Here is a 26142-nt window from a genome sequence, read left to right as displayed (position 1 = left end):
AGTAGTATACTTGTTTCTGTTTGCAATAGCCCTATACTGTGCTGCAACATGATGTATAACCGTGCTGGGCAACGCTGGTAAAATAACGCTATACTCGTTCACTGATCCGCTCCCTGCTACGCTCTGCTCACATGTTCTGATATAGCTTTGTAGGGCTATACATTATTTGTATAATTGGTCAAAAATACATTTGTTAAATCTGATTCTGCTGCATAGAACTGAATACAGAACAATATATTAATAATTTAATATATTTTCTGTCCAAATTTAGTGTTACTTTCAATAAAAGTGTGGTTATTTTATTGCTTGTTTTTATTTATTTATTTAGAATTATTATAATGATTGAATTTCATTACAAAGTCTATTATTAATACAATTAATGCAAAAAAAATTTAAAATTAGAAATAAACTATTTTTAAATAGCATTTTCAGTTTTGGTTTTCGTCCAAGTGCATCCAGAATTTTCGGTTTCGGTTTCGGTTTCGGCCCAGAATTGTAATTTCGGTGCATTCCTACAGTCTTCTGACTGCAGACTAGAGGATAGCCTAGTTTCTCCACTGTCTGGTACAGCTGTGCAGGTGGCCCAGTGGAGCCAGAGCCATTATTCCTGTCTGGATGAAAGGTGTGCTGGGGCTGAATTAATGATGGTCATTACTCAGCACATCTGCTGCAGGTTAGACTGACTCAAATGGCGTGTGATAAAGGTACACAAACACTCTTCAAGACGCAAACCAGCATTCCCATTATTTCATTCTGTGTCTGTTATTTTAAAGGTCAGTTGTAATGAATAGATGTTGATCTATTTTATTATATCTAGTGATGTATGACTGTATCAACTCTGTCATTCCTTTAGTGAAGAGATGCGGTGCAATTAGGATACAATTAGCAGAGAAGCATTTTAATAAGCCTTTACATGTCCCTGCATTATTCACAAAGCTCAGCACTTTTGTCCAGAGGCAATGAATGATTTATTTATTTCATTTTGTCATGAAAAACACATCTAGAGTTTGCATTAAGACTGTTATTGCTGAGAGAATTGGCTCGCTCATGAGAGTTATATATTACACTGAGTCTGTCATTAACAGCTTCTTTAAATGTAGGAATTGTTTTGAAGTGCTGAGAGCATTTGACGTTGATATATATCTGCACAGGGGATGCTTCCCGCTTGAATTCCTCTGTAGTAGTTAGTTATTTTAGGGGAATCTTTATTAAGTTACTGATAATGTCCCAATAGCTTACCATCAGAGCGCTGGTGCTGTTTAGGCCTGTTCATTTGCTTATGCCTCATATAAAGAATGCATTTAAAAACTTGCTGTTTGGAGATTTATAAGGGCTTTTATCTCAAGATCAGAAGAATCAATGGGGATGCAGCCAGTTAAAACACTACTATAAGCTTTGCTTTAATGTAGTTTTGATCTGTTGCTCTGAATAAAGTTCAAGTGACTCAGGAACTGGAAGAAGAACAATTCTGCCTTTGCTAAGGGTATCACAATTAAGAACGTCAAGTGTTGTGCCGATATTCATTTCCCCCATAGAAGATCCTCAATGTAGAAGGGCTTCCCATTTGCCCTAAATTGGTCAGATGGCTTCACTTCTCTGGCTGAAAAAAATGTTCTCTCCACCCATGGTTAATCCCGACTTATTATCCTCCTTTTGAATTAATGTGATTCATTAATCCGAAAAAGCCTGTCTGTGAAGAATATATGATTCAGCTGTACCACAGCGCTCTGTCTTATTACTCTTTTTCCAGGCCCCCTGCAGGGATACCCCATTTACCCAGCATGCCTTGGAGACCATTGTCTTACTTCAGCCACTATCACAGGTTGAAATGGACTCAAAAGACTTTTAAATGCATGTTCTGTTCATGTAGATGGTCTTTTGTTCACGATGATACAATTATACTAGACATAATTCATTTGGTTCTGTTAGCCATTTTAATGTAGTTCTTCTTAATGATGGAAGTAAAACATGCCGTGCGTCATAATGGATGTAAAATAATTATTGTTGCCGCTTTTTTAGAACCGGCTTGCATGAGTCTGGAAACTGAATCAACATAGTTTAATGCTGCTTGGAAAGTTTTCCATCCATTTTGGCCTTTCTCTTGACCCTTGCCTGTAGAATTGTTTTATAGGTGACTGCAAAAAATAGACTCTCAACCACTTTACCTGCCTTTCTTTTTTCAGAAAAGAAGAAAAGAACATCCTATACGTGTTACTCAGGTTTCCTTTTGTATGTAAACACATTTTCCATAACATTGGAGGCTTATTCAAAGTGCACACATGTCTGTTAGCTTTTATGTCAAAACCAGGTCATTTCTTTCCTTTTTTTGAGTCGAGAAAATCAGATTTCTTTAAGTGTTTTGTTCTGCATGTAAATTTATACTAGAATAATACTGCCCCACAAGGGGAAAACGCTCTGTTATGTCATCTTTTATAAAAGTATGTTATATTTCATGCATTAAAATAACTTTTTTAAATGGTTTAATTGCTTTTTTTAACGTGTTTAACAGAAGCTGTAGGAGTAGAGTAGGTCTGTTGCCTCCCAATATTTGACAGCACTGCACATGGCAAAATAGAGCAGATGCTCAGACATTTAGGACTTCTGGTTTGCAAAATGCTTAATGAGCTTTCTCATTACTGTGTAACCGCTTTGAGCTAGCTCATTTAGCATGCTCTTTTTTTCCCACCCCCTCTCTCAACAAATTGATGTTTACTATTGTCGTAATTGCCATGTTACTGTAGGTGAAGATGGAGCTTTGTTGGTTTGGTGAACTGAGATCAAGTGCATTGCTTATGTGGGGCGTTTGCACATAGGCACATTAGTTATCCCAATGCACAACATTTGCCACTTATTGTTGAGATTGAGAGAAGCTATTATAAATAAATTAATCAGCAGTTTATGTTAGGTTCAGCTTAAACCTTTATATTTTACTATAGTTTTACTATCCTTGTGACTTCCGGAGGCAGCCAAGCGTATGGCATTTAACTCCAGCCCCGATTCAGATAATGAAATCAGTCTGCGTGTAAGTTTGTTTAGACAGACTACAATTGCGCAGGTGCTCACCCACACACCACATACCTGCGGTTCATTACAGGTTTCTTGCTGTGTACAGTACACTGCTGATTCTGATACCTTAGAGGCATGTTTGACCCCACCTGGGTCTTTTGTTAGTGGGTGTTGCGTTTTGGGGCGTTTTACAGTTTGAGTCAAAGAACTTCAAAAGCTCTAGCATCGCTCTTGTATTCATTTTTCCCGAACATGTGCCTCCTACAGCCCTTTCAAGTGACACTGTTTATGAAAGTGATATTGACAAGAAAGACAGACCATAGGAAAAAAAACAGTCAACAAATGAGTGCAGAGAAAATAATAGAGTGTCTCTTTTTTGACATTCAGTGATAATGGCTTCAAACAAACCTGCTGTGTATTTTACCGTTGCAGTGTACATCTGTGCCTGTGAAGGTGCCAAGAAAGGTTGCGGAAGAAAAGAAACGTGAGATTAAAAAAGAGGAAATGAAGGAGGCGGATGAATAAGAGCAATAAAAGAAATCAGGAAGGATGAAGAACTGTAGAATAGGTGACTGTGTAAAAGAGTATGTTTTGTTATTGTACCTTCCTGCCCAGCTGCTATCAGGTGGGAAAGGTTGTGGCTCCTGCTCCTGGGGGGCAAATTATGGCTCCAAGGGTTTTTCTGATTGGCTGCCGGAGTGCTGCATGGTGCCTTTGACCTCAAGGCGAAACCCTCTGCTGGGTGTGTCTGGAAAAGAAGTCTGATGTTTGGTGGAGATGCAGGGTTTTATTATAGGGCTTGCAGTTGTGGGAAAATAAGGATTCCCTAGCAGGTGTGGTCTCCTTGGTTTGAGAAACTAGATTCTATAGTCTACATAAAGATGAACAAAAGTCAATAAGTGAGACAAGGGTAAACTTGTTTAAAGAGAGTCTGCGGACAAAATTATTCATCATGAAACCACTTTTTCTCTTTTTTTCCCCCCTAACTTTTGAGGATTACAGAGAATAGAACAAATTGTTCAGCAAGGGGTAAGCACCGAGATAATCTTTATGTTTGAAGAAAGCCAAAACATTATCTGTTGTCCCTCATTTATTTCTCGTTTTTATTCACTGAAACTCGCAGTGAGTCATTAGAAGAAAACCTTGGCGAAGCTGAAATGTCTCAGCCGCATTTATGTTTTTAGTTATTGGTTTCCTTGAGGAGGTGAGAGACTTGCAGAGAAAGTTATAGGGACATTCCCTTCATATACACAATGTACTTTTTTTTAATTTTTTTTTTATGCATGTTGTAGATCTATGTGAATGATTCATCCATGACATGTAGGCCTATTCATTTTTTTAATTTTGCTTGATCTTCCGGCGAAACGTCTGTGGATGTATGTCAGACTTCTCCAGTCATTTCATCTGCTTAAATTCTGCCCCTCCACAAACAATTTTTTGTGGAAAACTTAAAAAACGTTTTTAAGTGCAATGACCACATCTCAAAATCCAATCAACAACCGATGGATAGAACCAAGTCCCTTCACATTTTTTTTTTCTTTTCAGATAATTTGTTATACTCGGATGTACATTTGTCCACAGTACAGAAGTACAGGTCTGTTGCTACTTCCGTTTCATTGTGACTTTAAAGAGATTCTGTTTATTGAGTAGCACAATACATAGATCACATTTATCCATTATTAAGGCTGGATTATAAATCAGAGATAGGCCTAATTGATTTCCATGTCTGTAACTGGCTTCCTTTCTTCCTAGTTTTGGATGCACTTGGACGACGACTGTTTGTGTTTGTGGACGTGTAGTTATTTGGATAAGCTGACTTGTGATTGATCAAAGTGACGGTTCTTGCTGATCAGACAGGCTTTGTATTGGTTTTGAGTTTTGTCTGCCTTTGATGCTGCAATTTTGATTTTGACTTTCCCTCACCCTTTGATATGTTCCTTGTGATTAAAGAATTTCTTTTCTTTCCACAGACCTTTTTTCTTTGCACCTGGGCACTGTGGAATATAGAAACAAAGACAAAGGAAGAAGGCAACAAATGCTCATGAATGTTTGCCAGCATATATGGTCCTAATTCCTGGGTTAGGGCATCTTTCTAGCCTAGTGGACTCAATGCACTCTCATCCCCAATACATTAGATGAATGACAGGATCATTATCTCTTCAGAGTTCTATATGTACATCATTCATTGATTGGTGAAAATGTATTAGTGAGTTTACTTTGGTTTCGCTGTCAGGACCTGTGGTTCCTCCTCTTGCTATCAGATCGGGGGTAAACATTGTCACTTGCTTGCCTACCAAAAGCTTTCTTTCTTCTGTAGATTTGGAATCATCTACTAGGCACACACACCGAATTTATTTTTCAGAGGAAAACAACTCATTGCCCTCTTGATCGCAACTGATCGCCACCTCCCACACAAACGTTGTCAGCTATGACAGTTGGCTCATAGAAGCCCTTTGCAGTAAATTCACATCTGTGTGTGTCTGCCCCCTGAAAGAAGCCATACACTCTCACAAACATGTGACATACGCTGTGCAATAAAACACTGACAAAGGATCAAGAATGATTAACAAAATGGACCCCTCGCAATGAGTTGTAGATGCTGCAAACTCAGATTGGAATCTTAGCGATGAGACTGGCTCGTTTACTGAGCTTTTGCTGCTGGGGACTTAAGAGTTTATGTATGCAGGTTAGAGTTTTTTTAATGGAATTATAGCAAGTGCAAAGTATGTAAAGGGTTTCTTTCATTCGTTCTGTTATGCCTCTTGTGATTTCGGTTTTCTGTAATTTGTTTTTCGAGTTGACTTTAGAGGGTCTCCATCGTTAGAACAAAACCTTTATTTATTTATTTATCCATTTTGTTAGATTCACCCTCTCCTCAGGCTGCAGTTTTGAAGAAATTTCCCTGATCTTCCTCACTGAACTGCAGGAGTTTTTTTAACTCAAGGATTCAATGTTGGACTAAATACTTTGTTGGGGCGCTGCTCTGTGCTTGTTTGGCATAAGCGTGGCTCAGCATGTCCAACAATGCTCTGCTCTTGTCTCCTCTTTTGTCTGGAGAGAACAAGATTCTTGGTGGCTTTTAAGCTGTTCAGGGTTGAAGCCAAGTATTTCCCCCTCTTGGTACCTCGGGGTCAGCCCTGTCCGTCGCTTGCCATCTGCTTCTCGGTTTGCTCCAGGCATCGCAGGCCCTGTTGATCTCCTCCTCGTTGAAACCATTCCTACCATTCATCCAGCACGAGCCATCGTAAGTTTCCAAAAACATGCTTTTCTTGTATAGCTTCTTGTGTCCTCAAAAAAAACTGCTCTCCCAGGGCATTAGAATGAAAACATGGTCCCTGTACGTGTAACACTTGTTTTTCTCTCCTGTCAATCAAAATGTCATAACTCGAACTTCCAGAGAAAAGCCAGACTTCTCTCTGGTTGTATGAAAGACACACTTACACAATGTGTAAGAAAGTATCTGTTGCCACTTCCGTTTCATTGTGACTTTTTTCATTAATGTCCTTATATTTCTGGTTTACAGAATTGGGAGCCATTCGCACAATGATTTCTAAGGAAACCCCTGCTGAATGCTAATAAGATGTTATTTCAAGATATCCCAAAGTTTGAGCAGTGCTGGGTCCAGATATGGCAAAATCAAAGCTAAGATAAGTCAAACAGTAATTATGTATTTTAGGTTCATCCGACGCAGCTTGAATTATTCATGTACAATGGGAAAGAGGCAGTCTCTGCCTGTTAACGTTATACATAGCCTGCCTTTAAGTTTAAGACCCTCATTAAGGCATGTTGAACTAGATATAGCTTGGTAAATGCAGAGAATTCCTTGTCCAGTGAGACTTTTTCCCCTGAGTTTGACTTTCTGTGAACCTGGATTGAAAACCCCTTTTCTATCTCCTTCAGCAGAATGGAAGTGAGGTCCACATGTAGTGCATCCCTGTTATTGCTTGAAAATGTGACTGTGAGCTGCTGCTCTGAAAGGCATTAGCCTCTCTCCACACTTTTCAGCAGAAAAGCTGCATTAATTCATTTTTGATAGGACGGGTAACCTCGGCACTAAATGTTCTCCCCTAACAACACACCCTAACATAAATTAATTACGGTCCAATCAGATGTCAGGCAAGACATGAGGTATCCTGAAGAACAGACTTGCTGGGAAAACATATGCAGAAATTTACACATAGAAAGACTTGCTTCCTAACATTGTTGTTCTGCTGGCCTGCATGATTTATCTAGCCAGCGGCTAGATAATATTTCATGCTGATAACTAAAATGAAATATTAACTTATGAACTGTGAAGTCAGAAACTATTCAGAAACTAAGTTTTGGATTGTTCTTTTTTTAATGTTGTTTCAGGCCCATTTTGTTTAAATTTCTAATGGCCACAGGCAAGGGCGTAGATTTGGTTTGAACATTGGGGGGGTCGAAAAATTATTCTGCATATTTTTCATGTGATCATGGTATAAATATTGGGGGGTTGTAATGCATAGATTTAAATATTGGGGGGGGTTATCTCCCCCCCAACCCCCCCACAAATTACGCCCCTGGCCACAGGGTAATATGATATATATACATCTATACTAACCCCAAACTTTTAAACAGTACTGTACTTTTGATCATTAGTATCAGCATAGTTGTATTGCTGTGGTGAAAACTACACTGCGAGTAGTCAAAGGTAATTTAATACACTATAGTGAATAACAACACTAATTCATCCTCTTTGCTTTCACACTCTTTTTACTGTCCCATCTGTTCCATTGACTCAGCCTGATGCTGGGGGAATTTCCTTGCTGACAGAGTGGTGTTCATTAGGATTAGAGATAGAACCGATACAAAAAGACATCAGTTTTCCTCTTTGTCTTGCACACAACATCAGTCCAGCCATTCAAAAACTGTACTGTTAGTGACAAAGATCAGAACAGGAAGTGTGGGATACAACCCTCTGGCTTGGATGAGGATTGGGTGCGTGGGTTAGTTATGAGGAAGCCAAAAGCACATTCCCAGCAGGCTGAACACAGCTGGGGAGCTGAATGCTTGAACAGCAGAGCTTTGAGAGCCAACCAGCCATCATACTGTTGTAATTCCAGCCTTGTGATTTCCCTGCACGTTGACCACATGTGGCTACATTTCAATATGAGTTACATCACCTTAACGATTACTGGAATTGATTCCAAAGTCTGTGTGGGTTTATTGTCAGCAACAGTGCACAAATGAATCTACAAGTTTAAAATTATCTTTCTGTGGCTATAAGGTAGGGAAGAAGACCCATGAAGTCAAAATAAAACAAGTAGCAAGAACATCTAAATCTGACTGTTAGAGTTCTGAGATGAGAAAGGATGCTTTACTTTTTTACTCAAGCTATTCTCAGGTGGAAGTATCAAGGGCTTTCAGAGTATGGTCAGGTCTTGCTGAATGAATGAAGAAAGCCTTATGGTGCGTACAAGTTTCGTTGGAAAGATCGTATTTATGAGTTGAATGCACATAATCGTCATAACAAAGTCATAATTGAGTGGGAAACTCATTAATGGTAAATTTGTTAAAATGAATGGAAACATATCTAAGTTGCATGCACAATAAACCATTGTGTTGTACAATTACAATTTACAGCACCTTCATAAATGAAATATAAACATAATGCAAAAACACACCCAATGCTCATTCTTTATTAATCATTTTGTAGATGCAGACTTAAAAAATCTTGTTGAAATTTATGTAGAAAAGGTACATCACCATCTTTCCAGATAAACATTTAGAATGTAGAATAGGTGACGCTGGTAATGCTAGACGGTTTGGTTTTGGGGCGGAGGGTGATTCTACCTTCTCTCACGGGTTGGCTCATTCCTTTGATGATGACAGATGAGGACTGAAGAACCTTTCTGATGGCGTAGATGAAAGCAAGGAGCTCTGTCACTTTCCAGTGTAATGGGGTGTGGTGGGAAGTCATGTGGAAAACTCTCACACTCGCTATGCTGACTCTCACGTGGCTCGCATACTCTTCTCATGTTTTGTCCAAATGGGAACATGTGCACGTGTGTACCATTTAACTAGGGTTGAATGGATTGGATCTACACAGGCATTAGGTATCAAGTATGCCAAATACACGTAGGTGAAGGCTCCTGACGCTCAACTGTGCCAGATTTATTGGCACCAGTGTGTTTCGAAAGGGTGTTCGGTGGCGGCGCACAGTCAATACTGAAGCAATTTTCCCCATTTCACTCACTGATGGGAGAAATTAGATGTCTAGACATGGTTCATGGCTGCAATAATCAACTTGAGCAAATAGTGCAGGGAATCCACCAAGCGGCTACATCTAGTCACCGTCTGCTGAAACTGAATGGTTCTCATGCTTGTGCAATTTCTGAAATCTTTTAGGGTTATTCAAATCTGCTTGAAAATGAAGAAAAGACAAGCATGTTGTTGGTTGCTAGGTAACATAACAGCATTGACTACAATGTGTATGGTAGATTTATTTATTGCAGTTGTGTGGACTTCTTTGGTTCTTCCACTGTTGGCCCGAAGGCAGAACTGTCTGCCTTACTGACCTAATGGTGAGTGCAAACAGTACTTTAAATACCGTGTCAAATAGAAATTCACATTATCTATTTTTAATGCATGTTATTAATCGTCTTATTAACAATTCATCCATGCATGTTTCAATGTTAAACATTTTTTTACCTCTTAATTGTTATATAAAAAGGTCATAAATCTTTCAGTAAAACATTTTTTCTTTTTCAATAATCTGTTGCACTCGGAAGTATGCCTACGTCACAATATGGAAGAAATTATCTGTCAGTTCTTCCATTACATTGTGACTTTAATCATAGTTTTTGTCTTTTGATGAAAATATGTTTTAAATGTAGTCTTTCATACATTTTAGTCAATTTTGCCAATTAAAATGGTATCTAATTTCAGTCTATAAAAATAATATTTTAGTTGAGAGTGCAAAGTGAAACTGAATTCAAACTTTTAGTTTGATTTCAAAGTTTAGTTCAAAGTTTAGTGTTTATTCACAACATAACTTGTACATTATGATGATTAGCATGTGACTTAGTTCATGTTTACTTTTGCTATCTTTTTTTTTTTTTTTTGCAAATTGAAGTTGTAATATGTTTATGTTGTGTAAATATCTGATAACTCTCATGTGTATATGATGAATTAGATAAGATACTGTAATTACCTCCTTGCAAAGGGATTCAGTTTACCGGTGTTCATTCACTGTTCAGCTTTAGCTCTCGTAGCTCCAGTGGGTCAGTCCCCAACATTATTGATTGGATCATTTGAAACATTGATATTCTATATAGATTTTTCTTCTTCACTAAAACATTGTTTGTTCTTTGTTAAAGACAACATAGTAAAGCATCATATCAAAGAGCTGTCTGGAAGACCACACAGATACACAGAGCAGTAAAGTCATTCACACACGCACAAACAGCACTCCGATGGAAGAATGGGGGTTGGCACCAGGGACAGAGGTGGCAGATGGGTGATTTAGCATGCAGGCAGCCTGCAGGGGGACCCTCCATCTCCCCTTCTTCTGCATGCTGATCAGGAGGAGGAGCAGGAGGGCGAAGACTTGGGAACAGAGAGAGACGCATAGCAACACACTCAAAGGCTCGACTGCCCCATATGACTGTTTGCCTACTAGCTCCTTTCTTCCTTCAGTCTTCTCGGAGGCTCGCGCTGTTGTTTGCTTTCTCACACAGCTGTTTGATATTTAGGGGTGAGACCCTGCGGGCCTGATCTGTCGTGGCGCTGTGCATAACTCCAGCGTGGTTTTCATTCTCTTGGGTTTTTTCAGAGACAGTTACAATGTGTTAACAGAGATGGCTAATTGATGACTGAAGTTCAGTGTTTCTCAGTGTGTTTATCTGCCTATGACTAATGATCTTGTGTCCTGTAAACAGTGATGTCCTGCAGGCTGACTAGACAAAAGAACGATGCTCGCTCACTAACTAGGGATCCATGACAAGACACGAGGCTTCCAAAGCGGGCGCTTGTGATGCTGAAAGTGGAAACCACACTGCCATGGAATCTTGACCTCCATCATGTGGCTTCCATTTTTAGACAGGATTCACACACCCGCCTGACCGATGCTGTATTTCCTTCCATTCAACTCAATAGTGGGATCGTTGTCGCCGACTGTGGGTCTTTTGCCAGCTGATTCAGTTTGGCCTCTGTCACGTTCTTAAGCACAATGCCCTGGACATATCCGAGACCCACTCCAGTTCCTGTTCTGAATAGGTCTTGTATGATGTAATGCATGCAGCAGGGCTGAGATGTGTTGGTGGTGGGAAAGGAAGTCACTTCGGCTAATGTAATGATTGCTATGAATGTGTGCTATTTTAAAGTGACACTTTGTTAAGGTTAACCTGAATGTAACACCTGTCCTGTTTAATGATGGAAAAGCTTTTTTATCATTAACCACAAGAAGTTGTTGTGATCAAAGTTTGACCCTTTTTTCCTTTCGAAATTTTTGCTGTGCTCATCACTCATTATGAAAGCAAGAGCAAACTCCCACAGCGTCTTTTCGGCAATTTCAATGGTTTCAAAACTCGATTTTTAGCCAAATGAAAAAAGGACCAACATACTGTTTTGACGCGAATGCAAATTAATGCAAAAGTACAAAATCCCCCTTTATGCTGAGCTCTCTCTGTTCTGTTTACCAACTAGCTGAACATTGAAAGATTGAAAGTCCCCTTTTGGTATTCCCCTGCAAAAAGAGAACAAAATCAGATATCCAAACTAACTGTCAGGGTCTCAGCGGGGCAGATTTGAGCACTAAAAACCGCTCCTTTCTGCAGATTAACAGTAAATGAACGACTTCAGTCACGTTCAGTTGGTTAACCTGCTTTTGTGTTGGAGGAAAAGTAATGCTTTTAATCTTAACATATCCACTGAATGATCATGTTTTGACTATATCTGGTTTTAAATGACTAATAAATGTTAAATTAACAACACAGTTTCACCAAAAAACAGTCAGTAAAGAGTGTTATATTATGACTGTAAGAGTAATGTTTTCTCAGATCTTAGGAATGTGGAAAATTTGCCTGTATAAATATGACCCAGCTTGTTAAAAGAAAATAGTTTGTTCCGTACCTTTATCTTTGATGTGGTCACCAGCCTCTTTGTGTTGGCGTAAAAACATCTTTATCAAGGATCGCACTCACCATCTCTATCCGCACAACACCCTGAAACAGGGACTTTGTGTAGGAAAGTGTAAGTAAACACCTCCTTCTTAGGTTTGAACTGAGACCTTACTTGCTAATTAGCCTTTCTGGCACCTGGATATCTCCAGAGAGAGACCTCTAGATAATTGTATCAAAGTTAGGGTGACACAATTTTGTCAATGTTTTGATACAGTCCACAGGTGGGCCATGGTGGCCTGATTCTGCCAGGGTCAGAACAGTGTCAATGTATTGACCTTAAAGTGACTTTAACTTTGTTTTAAAGTTGTGCAGTCTAAATGTCTCATTCTGTTTCTCATGAGGATTTTCAAGCTCCTCTGCCCCTAAAATGTTCCCCTACGTGGTTCCCACAATAACAAAGCCAGATTGTCTTTACACCCACATCAATGCATTCCTGTCATTCTTCTCTTGGAGGCCAGGCTAAGATCAGCTGATAGACGGAAAGTGAACGAGAGAAAAAGAGAGGTCGTTGAACCTTTCCAACAGAGGACTAGGGGAAAAAGGGGTGGGAGGCGTACACGTGGGTGGTAGATCTGTGTTGGAGGGGGTGTGGGTGTCGAGGGAAGCGGGTGGCGGAGGAAGAGAGAGCTGATTAGAGAGCAACTGGGGTAGAAGAAAGGGGGAGACGGAAAAGCACTTCCAGAAGGCCTCCAGCCCATGAGCTAATGCTGTAAAAATCTTTCCTTTTCTTCTGCTGTTTGTAGGACTGAGGTTGGGGGCTGTCTTTGCATCTGAACCTCCCACGGTCATCACCCACACTGTCTCTGTGGGCAGATGTTTGACTTTCTCTGGTGTATCGCTTCTCATTCTTTAACAGTATTTCTTATTTACTGACTGTCTATCCCAGAAGAACATTTTATTGGTTAATAAGGCTGCTCCGTCATCGCAATAGGGTTTTTTTCTTTTCTGCCAATGTTTTCACTAGCAACAAACTCAAATAATTATTCAGTTTTTTTTTTACAGTTTCTTAACAAAGACATTTTGTAATAGCTGGAAACTATTTTAATGTAAATAATGGCATAAGTTACTCTCCAAAAGTTCCAGGTCAATTTTTTATTCTTTTTAAAGAGATTAATGCTTTTGTTCAGCATGGATGCATTAAATATATCAAAGTGACAGTAAAGACTGTTTTCAACATTCATAAGAATAAGAAATGTTTCTTAAGCAGCAAATCAGCATATTTAGAATTATTTCTTAAGGATCATGTGACACTGAAGACTGGAGTAATGATGCTGAAAATTCAGCTTTGCCATCACAGAAATAAATTAAATTTGAAAGTATATTAAAATAAAACAAATTAAATAATAATAATAATATTTCACAATACAACTGTTTTTAATGTGTTGTTGGTCAAATTAAAGCAGCCTTGGTGAGCATAAGAGACGTTCAGAAACATTAAAAAATCTTACCGACCCTACATTTTTTACTTTAATGTATTTCTTGAAACGTTTTTTCATTAATATATGTTTTACAGCCTCAGGTAACGCCTCAGAGAAGGCCTCAGGTCACATAGTTCACTGTCTCACTTCAGCAGACACCCAACACAGCTGTACCAACCACTATGGAACATCAGATGTTTAAATATGAATATCCATATCAAGCAAAATGATGCAAATTACAGTTTTTTATATGTTGCTTTGATGATAAACCAGGTGACGGCTCTCAACTATGGAGACAAGAGATGATGTATTGGGGGGAATGAGTGAACAAAAATTAAATTATGATCTAATGAACGCTCTTTGGCTGAGCAAAAGAAACTGTATAAAAGTGAGTCTTGATTGAGGTTGTTAGATGCAGGCATCGTGGCTTTATTGTCTCCACCAATAAAGTCAAATTTGTTGGCATCTGGAACTCTGTTATTTGAGTGATTTCTTACAAAAATGAGAAGACTTTTTCCACGACATGAACAGTAGTGAACATCTCCAAAATAAATAAAAATTTTCTAATATTCTTTTGTTGTAAATTTTAACCCATTCTTACTGATGCCGCCAAGACTATAACAAGTCATTCTTGCAATTTTCAACAAAATGTCATCTGTATTAGCCAGTTATAAACTTTTACCTATCTAGCAAGTGAAATAAAAAAGTTTAATATATTAATATATAAAATTGTTGTGCCCTGCTGAATGTATTTCTTATTTTAGTAATACCATTGTGTCAGGTGTTTCTCCTAAACTTCTTTTGAATAAAGAAGGAATAAATTGTATATAAATTAGACAATTTCTGACTAACCGAATCCTGGAAGAATTTGACGAGAAAAGTTGAGTGTAGAACATGCGTGTAGTTTGTGGCATTAAGATCTCTTCTGAAACTCTTGAATAGACACACAAGATTACTGGAGTCTTTTTTTAGGAGAACAGTCTGAGAAACAGTAGAAGTCTCCATTTGTCTTGATTTAACCTCATTGCGGTCCATGAAAAACAATCTCTATTAAATTGAGATCCTTTTTATTTTCTAGCATATGGAAAGTTTCTGTATTTTGTATTCTGTACTTACAGAGATTATGTCTGTGGAACAGTCAGATGGCCTTTTTCCTGTACGCTCCTTTCTGGAAGTGTGTCGGTGAGCTCAGATGAAAGAATGTAACCCTGCCGGGGTTGGTGGTTGGAGGGGGGGAAGTCTCCCTTCGACTACAGCAGAGGCCTGCACTTTCTCTGAACTTTCCCTCTATTTTCATGCCACTGTCCTTTGTGACGCTGAGCATCAATTTGTATTCCTGGGCCCACAGTTTTAGCACCTTCATTTCATCTCTCACACTGGTTCCTGTACAAACAATGATTGACACTGCTGTTGCTGAGCAGAATTCAAATCATGCCCATACACTAATGCACATGTGGCAGACTTGTTAAGTTCTTCGTACCTTCCTGTTGAAGATAAATGGCCTCAGCTTACACGCTTTGCTCAGCTGCATGTCTACTGGTCAGATCATATCCAACCCATTTGTATAATCCCCTTTTCCAGACAAAAGTAGGCTGAATTGCATTGGTTAATCAGAGTTCATGGAGGTCATTGCACTTATATAAATCTCTAGGAAATTAGAATGGCACGGTTAAAACATACTAAGCTGTCTAGGACACAAATTATGTAATGCTCTTGGAGAATCTGTGTGCGTGAAGGATGTATTTCTGCACACACTTGTTTGCATCATGGCAACTGCACAAAAAAGATTCACTGCTCACATGCACTCTTAAAAAAAAAGGTTCTTTATTGACCTCTATGATTCCTCGAAGAACCATCCAAGAAACAAAATGTTCTTTAGGTTATTAATGTTCTTCACATTAGGAAAAACATGGTTCTAAAGAACTGTTCAGTGAAAGGTTCTTTTTTGAACCAAAAATGTTTGTTTTTTTATAGTATCACTGAAAAAAAACTATTTGGGTCCGTTATTTTTAAGCGTGTATGACCTAATCAGCAGGGGTTTCGCGAAAAAAGCAGAAAGGGTTAACATATTTAAAATGCATGGCCGATGATTCATTTGTCATACAAAAATAACACAAGCCTTTCAAAAAAAAAATATGTTTCCCTCTGCACTGAGGCTACGGAGGGACGTTTCCCTCATTTGCACAGGCTGACTCATACGGATGTATGGGGCCAAACCATGGGCGCTGTTGGTCCTGTTTGAAGCATTGTTTAAATGAGGACAGAAAAAAACAGATGTTTTGTTTTCAGCAGGAGCCACTGTTTCGTTCTGTGCGGTCGTATGGTATGTGCACACAGGTATCCGAATTACTCACACTACTGTCAATGTGATGGTTCTGTTCTGTGGTCTACATGCCAAAATGCTGATGTTTGATCAGTTTCCCCTTCTGGGTATTTAAATATGAAACGATGCATTCAAAGGCTGTTCTGATGATATAAAAAGCAGAAGTGCAGACAATGCTCTGCCTCTGGAAATATACAAAGACGTGAGTTTGATGTCATCACAGAGTGATGGTCATTAAGAGAGCACATGATTTTGTTTCAGTCCTGAAACCACTTTTTTCTTCTTCCTGGTTTTGTCCCTGTTGGATAAAGTTTTTATTAATTGTAATGTAGTTGTGTGGGGAAATATGTACAACTTTTGTAGCTAAATACATTCTTGCTCGGAAATCTATTGTTTTATCATTGTGACTGGGACATGCACATCTAATAATAACAATTTCTTTATGATCCAATGCATGAGTTTTTAGGATGCTTTTTTATACATTATGCATAAATGTAATTTACATAATTAAGAGGTGAGGTAATGGTCTGCAAAATCTAAACAGAATTTTCAAATCATTAAATTATGATATCATTATTTACATTGAACTCAAAACATTTTTGCATTCAGCCACTTTACTCAATGCGATTAAATGGAGGGCAAATAGAGACTTTTATTATTTAAAATAAAAGTTTATATTTTTAGCATTTTCATTTGAAAGTTTTAGCAGTTTTGTTGTGATTTGTTATTATTAGGGGTTCAAACATGAAGCTTTATTATTTTTATATTTGTATTATTTTTATGTTTGAGCTGAAATCAAATAAAATTAGAAAATAAAAGTTTAAAATGTTTATATTTAATTTGATTTCAGTTAACGTTTATTCCTCCTGAGCTTTGGAAACTAATTAAAAATAAATATCTGTGAAAGTTTTGTTGCTGAGCTGAGGAAGTGTACTGCATTGATTTAGCTCTGTTGTTCTATCAAGGCTTTAAAGCAGTTAAATAAAATAGAAACATTAATTTAATCTGTATGATATTTCCTTGATCTCATGATATATTGTGTACTGTGCTGCTTTATATTACATAGAATGAATCAGTAAAGTCATATATGGCATGTATCTAAATATACACGCTCTGTATTCTATAGATATATGCATGTCAGGCAACTTTTGCTTTCATTCTTTTTTTGGTTTAGCGGTTCAGCATCCCTTTTATCTGGCATTTAATTAGAACTGTAGGCTGTTGTACGAAGAAAAGCCTTTCCAAGTACTAGCTGAGGTCGCTTCCTGCCCAAGTCAGCTGATTCGAGATGTGTCTCTTTAAACCTTCGATCACTTTTCTTTCAAGCCACAGTGTAACAGTTCTTGAGAAGCTCAAATATAAACTTATTTCGTTCAACAGGAAATCATTACCTCAGCTGTGCAATTCGGTTTTGCCCAATGACTAAGACAACATGCGTTTTGCATCAGAGGTCTAATTGTTGTTTATTGAAAGGTCATTTGAATGAAACTACTCTCCATTGATGAAGTTTGAGCATGCAGAAGTAAGAATGCCTGTGTCAGCTTAGTGAAAACGGAATTTGGGACATAGGGAAGTTCGGGGTGGGGGTGTGCGTGAGGGGGTGTGTGCACAAGCGCAAACTCACATATGACATCATGCACAGATTTAAAAAATGGAACTCGACAGAGTGAAGGTTAACTGAGAGATGTAATGATTTAAAATGTGGATTTGTGTTTTAAACAAAGTTTTTTTGATCAGGTTTTAGCTTAATGCATGTTCTCAAATCTAAATTAAACTGATATATAATGGAAAGGAAAGTGTGAAAGGTCTTGAAATGTCAGTTTGCACTTAGAGAGAATATTTTAAACAACCCTGACAAGTCCTTGACTCTAAGAATACCGGTTGTGGTGAGACACATTCTAAGAACTAGGCTGAAGTTTCCAGTGATACAACATTCAGTACATTAAAAAGAAGTCAGAAGCAAACTCGGAGAGCATGTTGTCATAGTGGAGCAAAGGAAAAGCCAATGTAAAATCAACCTCAGACTCTAAAACAAACCCAGGAGCCTTAAAGAAAGGGCTTGTGCATTATTGGTCATTATTTGCCTTTGTTAATTTAAGAATCTTATTGAAAACTCAACAATGCAGAATTGTTATTATCAATAGCCAAGTTAAAGTGTTTTGAATATCTTTTGAAAGCTTAGGCTCTGCTTGAGTTTGGTTGTCATCTTTCAGGCGTGCAGTGTGTGTGCTTGGAAATGTACGGCATTCGTCTTTGGGACTAAACCGCTGAGCGGAGAATGGGTGCTTCTGCATGCCCACATGTGACCTTGTTTCCCTCTGCTTAGAATTAAGTGCAGGACCGTATTACTAAGCTCTACAGTGTTGCAATAATTGTGTCGCAATGCAGGTCCACAGGCACATGGATGCTGACGCCTCCCAGCTTTCTTTACAGTAGTAAGCATTGAGTTTACATAAATAATGCAGCCTGACTAGTTTATGATAAACTTTAATCATAGCACAAATATCACATTCTTTCTTCAGTCTTCACAGCTTTCTTATCAGATGTAAGAATGTTTTGTCACAATATTTGTGTTCAAAAGTCTCCAGTTTTTTCATTGTAATTTGATACATTCTTTTTTTCTTCCACAGAATTATGAGTATAAACCCACACGGAATCTGCACCTTTAGAATTCCACAGAAAGCACTGCAGATTCTCTCAAATTGGAACGCCCATAATTCAGAAGTTCTACTTATTTTCCGAGTAATTTAGCGTAATAAAAGCATAATTTCCTTGTGCTTTCAGTTACTAATAAAAAATCTGCTCTCAGCTCCGATTTAACATGTTCAAAATATGTTCCACAGATATTCTCCTCAAAATCAATGAAGAAAATGTCTGCAGATTCCGTCTGGGCCAACAGGTCAAAAACTCTTAGGTCTAAGAGAACAGACAGGAAGCGTCAGGTAATAGCAGTATTGCAGAGTCTCCATGCACAGATCCACCTCTGCTTTCATATTATATTGTTGTTACATAGTTTTTTTGACATCTGTAATCATTTGTGCATGAATAACAACGTTCATTTATTTTTCCATTGGCTTGTTTTTCCATGCTTTTTGTTGGGTGTTTTTGAGTTACAGTTAGTCTGGGGACTTAGACATGGGGAACCACCTAAAAACATCCTGACAATACTGCAATTACCACTGTGTGATATAAACTTTCCAACACCTCAGTCTTTCAGAAATGCCGAAAAACACAACAGAAACCTGCACCGACTCATTTGTAGTGTTTATGGAGATGAAATAGTGCTTAACGCAGGTTAACATGAAAAGGCAAACTCTAAATAGGGCAGGGGAAAACTATGTATCTACATATTTATAAGTTTCAGGTCTTTTCTAGTGAACTTACCCCACTGAGACTAAACAGCTCTTAGATGCTTGCCATTGCACGAAGAATCATTATACTGATTCAGTGGAATAGACTGGAAAAGATGATAAATTGCACTCCAGATCACATGAATGGTGGAAAACGGCTAACTATAGCCAGTGATAACTGGTGCACATGGGGCTGACCCACACAGCAAGTGGCTGGAATCTAATGAGCTCATTCTGAAGACATGGCTCAGATGGAAATGTTTTGATCTGTGTCTATGTGGGGGCCTGTGCCTTATTATGCCCATGACATCTTTAATGTGGAACCAAAAGGAATGGCGCATGAGATCAATGTATTGGATATTAAACATGAAGCCATTAGACAGTTTGACTTGTGTTGAAGGCACTTTGATTTGAACGTTTTTCAAATGGAAATTGTTTTTCAGTAAAGATTGAATATTTTAGACCAAATGTGGATATACAGTTAATAGCTTATAATGTTGAAAATCAGTTTTAGACTGCAGATGATTCAGAGGTCAGATCCCCACCCAATCCCAACATGGCCACAGGGCAAGCTCCATTTGCTGTTTCCACAGCTGCAAGAACATCTCAACAAAGAGGCCCAGAAAAGGGACGCCAACCAGGCCTCTTGTGTTCTTTCAGGTAAAAAGCACGTAATCGAATCGAAGATTTCCTCCAGAGTACATTTTTGAATGTAGACCAATAGCGCTTTGTAAAACAGTTGTTCTCTTGCTTCTCTTCACCATATTATCCTTAGGGCTTGTGATACTTGGCAATTTGCTCAACCCACAGCAACACTTTGCAACCATGGTGCAATTGCTCACTCCCTTTAGAAATATGCAAGAATTTTGCTGTTCTTTTTCAAACCTCAGTTCGTTTGGATTTGGTCTACTTTGCCACTATTTGGCACAATTTCCTTGACCTGAAATATGAGATCAGTGGCTTCACTCTAATTAGCCATTACATGACACTTTTAGTTATCAGACAGTTTATGACCTTGCTGGTGAGTTGATCAAAAAGCTTTGCAAATCGATTTAGTTAGACTGTCTCATTTTCTCCCATCACTGCAAGACAAGTCTTCAGAAGCTACATGCACAAAGACCTTTTTCCTAACAGAAGCGTAGGAATAGTTTGGAATTTCATTAAACAAGAAAGAATGAGTGCAGACATGGTGACTTATCTGTGATCCTGTTGGGGGGAGGGATGTGTTTGACAGGGTGCGTGGTGTCTATCGTGGGAAGAAGCGCCGTAATCTCTTTGATGCCTCAATGTACAAGATCTGTAAGGGGGCCAATCCTATTCTCCGTCCCTGTAGCACCTAAGCCAAGTTCGCCCCCTCTCTCTTCCCACAGTCGTCTAGAGCATCAAATTCTCTCCCACCACACACTCCTCTCCAAAAACACATACACTGCGAATGGCATTCTTGAGGTGTCCCGCTGTTTTCCACAAACCCAGGAATTGAGCCATAGTTCGCCAATGCTGTAAATACTCTGTTGCTGTTGGATTCCTTTTTGATGGCATGTCAGAATTCAACTGAGGCCATTTGTTAGATTATGTACCCGGTTGAAATGTAAGATGTGTAACGAGAAACATAAGCAGAGGATAAGACAAACAAAAATCAGCGGAGCAGCATACATCAATCACCAGGCGACTGTTGGTGTCACGTAAGTTGAGATACAAAATGGATCTGGGAGGAATGCTGTTTCCCTTTGTACATAGATGATTTAAACTACCAAAAGCACAGTGTGATATCAACTTTGAGAACGATTGAACTTGAGCATGGATTGCACAACAGTAGACTGGGAAAACAACATGAAATATACACATATTACATTATTTTCCTGAAAAACAGCACCAGCTCTGTGGGTCTGTTCCAGGATTGTGTGTCATGTACACCAGCTGCTGCTGTTTTTCAGTGTGTGTTCTTGTCCGTTTGGTGTGTACGAGAGAGAGAGAGAGGTCAATCATGGGCAACAGGCCACTGTGAAGTGATCAGTGTGTGTGTGTGTGTGTTTACGGTCAGCTTGTTTTTCCAGTAATACACACTCTGAACCCCTTGTCCACCTCCCATTTCTGGGTAGTCCACAAAATGCTGTCATGATCATCATTACACTGAGTCATCAGTTTGGACCCTGAATACTTTGTACCATAATCTGCGAATGATGGACAACCTAATACATATTTCCTTGGCAGTGAGGACAAACAACTTAATAAATCTGCTTCTTCTGTTTAAATAAATAAAGCTTCTAAATTATTCCAAAAGCAAACATATTAGAGTCATATAGCAATTAATGATGGTGTAAAAGCTTAAGTCAATATTCAAGATTTATAAAATCAGTCAATTTAGGTGTTTCTAATTAAATAAATGATTTTTATTTTCCTTTAAGAAGATTGTCTAAATTTAATCAAATTATTAATTAATGTCATCATATCCTATAAAGACAAGGCATTCTTGTATTACAATATTACACTATTTACAAGTATTTATACAGTATACATTAGTCAATGTATATTTAAATAGTTAGAAATGACAAAGAAGAAATTTGACTTTTACATTAAATCAATAGTCTGAAAAGACTTTTATTGGGCAATCCCTTCTTGTCTGGGTTAATGTTTAGACTGTACATTAAAATATTAAGAGGAAATGCTAAGGCCACATCAGTTTTGAGGCAACATCTCTGTCATCAACTGTGACGTGTGATGCATGTAAGCAAATGTTTTGACGATAAATTTATGGAAGCATACGCAAGCCCTTATCTCCACACTCAGGGTATCCACCTGATAATTACGTGCCTAGACTATTAATCTGACATTTGCTAATGGCACACTGATGCAATTGGCCCTTTGCCTTGAGCAGGTTGATCCGGCCAGGTCTCTGTGTTTAGTACCTAGTTCTTTCTGGAACCGATGACTTTGTGAGATTGCTTGTTGTTCTCTTCCTCATGTGCCTGTCTGTATACTCTCATCCTCTGTGATATATAAAGAATTCCTAACTAGCTCCAACCATCCAGGCAGTGCTCCACAGAGCTAACCAAGGGAGTTTTGAGATGTCCATGAAAAATATGTCCAGCTCAGAGTGGCATTTTGAGACTTCTCATGTTCTGAAGCATCCTAAATTCAGGAAGTGAATACTCTGTTTACAGGAAGCTTGGCCCTGAGGTGGTCAGCTTAGACACATTTGATGTATTGTATGTAACACCATCTTAATCCCTGGCTAGATAAATATTTAATGCCCTGGTTTTATCAGTAAGGGAGGATGTATTTACAACAGCCATTGAGCTATTAAATTATGCATTATCGGCACTGATAAACATCAGTTTTTGTTACATGAATGGGCCATCATCTCATTTCATGGTCCAAAACAGCAAGAAATTTCAAGCAGCTTCAATTCATTTTAGCTAAGCCATTTTAGCATTCAGAGAGCAAGTGAACTAGACTCCTAGAATGCAGATAGAAATTGAAAGTCCTTCATTTGTAGTCATGTATATTACTTTGTGAATACGCCTCATGAGTCCCCTCTTAAAGCTTCCTATTAGATGTTGTTGCTGCAGTGGAACTGCTCTCTAGACTGCCAGTTAATGAATCCTGTTGGTAAGGGTAACAGGATAATGGAAACTGGAAAAAAGAAGAATCAATAAATTGCACAAAGCAGGATATTGAATAATTGAATCGTTCAATCATGCTATAAAGGCCTCAGTACAAAAGACTGAATGGGTATTCAATTTCAATGGGTCCATTATGGCTGTGTTAGGAAGTCAGCACTGCTGATCCCTCACCCATTCATACAACTAACTACCAAATATGCTTATAGAGAAGTAACCAGTAATTTGGACTAGGCATAGATGGCTTGTGAAATTTTAGTTTTGATTGTTTGCGCAGATATTTTAACAAATATTCTATAATTGTTCAATGAATGCTTAAGTTCTGAACCCTTTCTTAGTTTCTCTCCCTGAGGTTTAAGGAACCCAAGTTAGGCTCCACTGCTGCCGGGAATGAAACCAGCGGGGCGTAGGCTCACGAAACTCCAAAATTCCCCTTCTGACTTTACAGTGACGTTGAGCCTCAGCTATTTGACCAGCCATTGTGTGTGTCTGCTTTCTGACAGCATACTGAAAATATTTCTATCCCGTTCATTTACTTTTGCCCTTTCTTTCCAACTCTTTCTGCCTTGGGGGAGGGATTGAGTTGCCAATTTCTTAAGTTTGGAACCTGAGGGGTGCCGGTAACTCCAATGTGGTGTAAAGCCAAGACACAGAATCTGTGGTTCAGACTTCAAACAAGACTCTGCGCTATTGTGTCTATCTATCCCTTTCTCCATCTAACCAGGCAACCCTCCCTTCTGTGTTCCCATTGCACCGAAATATGACACCAAATACTCCTCCTTTTCAAAGCCCAGCTGCATGCGACTGACATAAGAGGTAGTGTGAGAAAAGGGCTGATGAAGAGAGGCTCATGGATATTGCACTGCATAAACTCTATATAGCGAGAGACTGTTTGAGAGAGACAGGCGGCAAGACAAAGCGAGGAGAAGATGAGTTTTTAGGAGATTCTTCATTGATTTGTTTGTGAAGTAAAATTTGAAAGATCGGGTAGCTAGAGAAGAAATATGATTCATGCATCTTACAATTTTTCACCTCCATCAGCTCCACCCGACAGATGAGGGCGAACATTGGCTTGCTTCATTAGGATGAGCAGACGGTTCAGAACTGCGCTTCGGCTGTCAGCGTTTAACACCTCGCCCAGATGAGCACCATCAGCCCGTCTGCTCGCTTGCTGGGTGCTGCTGGTGAGGAGTAGTCTGAATTTTCTACTGCATCTGTCAGCATATCACTGCCTGCTCAGGGATTTCACCTCATGCAAATGAACAGCCCGTCCATCGAATGACTCAGAATCTCCACTTAAACCCCCACACCCAAACACACACAAATAAACCTCTACTGAAAGCACTGACTCGCACACTTCAAACCACCGGCATACACGCTTATGTAAACTCCAGTGCCGCGTGTATGATGCCATGCTTTGATAGTTACAGTTAAGCTTTTCACATGGCTGGTAAAAAAAAAAAATATGGGGGAAAGTATTTTACCATTTGAGATTTCCCCTACGATTTCTTATAAATTATTTATGAGTGAAGGGTTAAGAAGTCATTTTGAGTTGAATTTTTGAGTCATTTTGAGTTGTCATTTTCTGTCCAGTTGAATGTAATTACCAGGCGTTATACTTTTTAAAAAGTAATTTTATTGTTCAGTTTTTTGCTTAACAGTATTTAATGCTTTCTGGGTAGGGCTGCACAATTTGGCCAAAAAAAACAACCCTCATATTGTTATAAATACATATTTTTAATTAATTAATAGCAATATGATTTTGTGTGGCCACATTGTTTATCATATTGCAGTTCAAATTGCAATTACACATACAAAAATATGTATTTGTTTATTATTTTTGTGCAATTGCAGTTTGAACTGCTATAGGATAAACATTTAATTTCTCATAGTGCTGCTGTTTAGATGTTTAAGCAAAAATAACAAATTACATTATTTATTTTTATTAAATTATAAATTCTAGTTGCATTTTGAACTGCAATATGACAAACAATTCGGTCAGAGAAAATCACAATGCTATTAATTAATTTAAAGAAATATTTATTTAAGAATTATTTATTTTGATTGTTTCAATTGCCATTAACATTTGAACTACATTTAACTTCTCATATTGCTGCAGCTTCGATAGCTAAGCAAAATAACTTTAATAATTTTTCAATTTTGTCTTTATTTCTCCACTTTTACCACATTTACACATTAAACACTAGGCTTTTATTTTGTCAGTAAACTGAAGAAAGTCCTTTAAGTTTGTTTAGCTCACAACAGTTTTTAATGCTCCACTCTCAAGCACACAGCACATGCAGGCTTTAATTTAACAATCCATATTGCAATTTTGATTTTATTATTATTATTTGTGCAGCTCTTCTTCCAGGTTTATATTTAGAGTGATTTACATGTTCTCGGATCAACATCGTTGTTGGTCCAGGAACAACATTCCTGTCAACCAGTCAAATTTGAGATGTCTGGGTTAGGGTTAAGCATAGGGCTTGTTTAATAGAAATATTGTTCCAGGACCAACCACGTCTGTTGATCCAGGACAAACATGTTCTACTTGGCTGAATCATGGGCATGCTTTGGGTTTACCATGTATTTGTACTGATTTCCACAAGCACATGGATGCAACCCTAGCTGATGCATAACAAGCTCTGACTCCCACTACATTAACTTGTAATGGCTCGATCAGATCGTTAATCCAAACGGATTTACCAAATGGATGGGATTTAATTAATTTGCATAGGATTCTGATTACTTCTAAGCGGGAAAAAGAATTCATCAGGGAATTTTCAGCCTTGGGTCAGCACAATAACCCAGACTGAATGTCTCTATAAACACACCTCTGTTGTTCTTTATCACCTATTCTCCCTTTCTCATTTGAAACAAAACATCACAGATGTGATTCTCCTCCTTTCTTTGTGCCCTTTCATGCATGATCCTCCAGTAGTCATATCATTTCCCTGTTGGAGACTATTGGTTTTCCTGTTGATTTGTTTGTACATTAAAATGCCATATCTCTATCACGACCTACCCAGCACCATCATTTGATTTAGTACCTGCTTCTTTGTGTTTACAAAACACTTGGAAATCCCCCTCCATAACTGCCGGGTGTCATCGAGTTTTTTCAGTGGTGAGGGTAAAAGTTTTAATTATAAGCTAAACATGTTTGCTTTCCAGTGTTTATGTATTTGGTGCATCATACCCGGCTTTCTCAAGACTTCACCCTTACATCACCTGATGTTTTTTCCGTACCGTCATAGATGACATTTGATCAATGTTCTAGTCAAC

At 38.4% G+C, this 26142-nt stretch overlaps 1 protein-coding gene and 1 long non-coding RNA gene across 4 annotated transcripts in view; one reads left to right on the top strand and one right to left on the bottom strand.

Moving 5' to 3' along the window:
- The window catches only part of bcl2a (BCL2 apoptosis regulator a), a 48906-nt gene that overhangs the window by 3372 nt on the left and 19392 nt on the right, over positions 1-26142 (top strand). For 2 of the 3 annotated variants that reach the window (XR_014209994.1, XM_082184473.1), the window contains exon 2: positions 18734-18832. The exons of the other annotated variant lie outside the window; for it this stretch is intronic. Coding sequence is in view for 1 of the 2 variants with exons in the window: in XM_082184473.1 (XP_082040599.1) it covers positions 18734-18832 (99 nt within the window). In the remaining variant the exon portion in view is untranslated. The remainder of the gene's footprint in view (positions 1-18733; positions 18833-26142) is intronic. 3 annotated transcript variants of the gene reach the window in all.
- Positions 1613-5187, bottom strand: LOC309509709. Its single transcript, XR_014210018.1, has 2 exons — positions 2242-5187; positions 1613-2202 (listed from the first exon to the last, which is right to left on the bottom strand). It is a non-coding gene; the product is annotated as an uncharacterized lncRNA (long non-coding RNA).

The sequence above is a fragment of the Leuciscus leuciscus genome (genome assembly GCF_965113295.1).
Source record: "Leuciscus leuciscus genome assembly, chromosome: 11".
Taxonomy (NCBI): Eukaryota; Metazoa; Chordata; class Actinopteri; order Cypriniformes; family Leuciscidae; genus Leuciscus; species Leuciscus leuciscus.
Note: the sequence above shows the minus strand (reverse complement) of the source record. Positions and strands in the feature narration are given on the sequence as shown.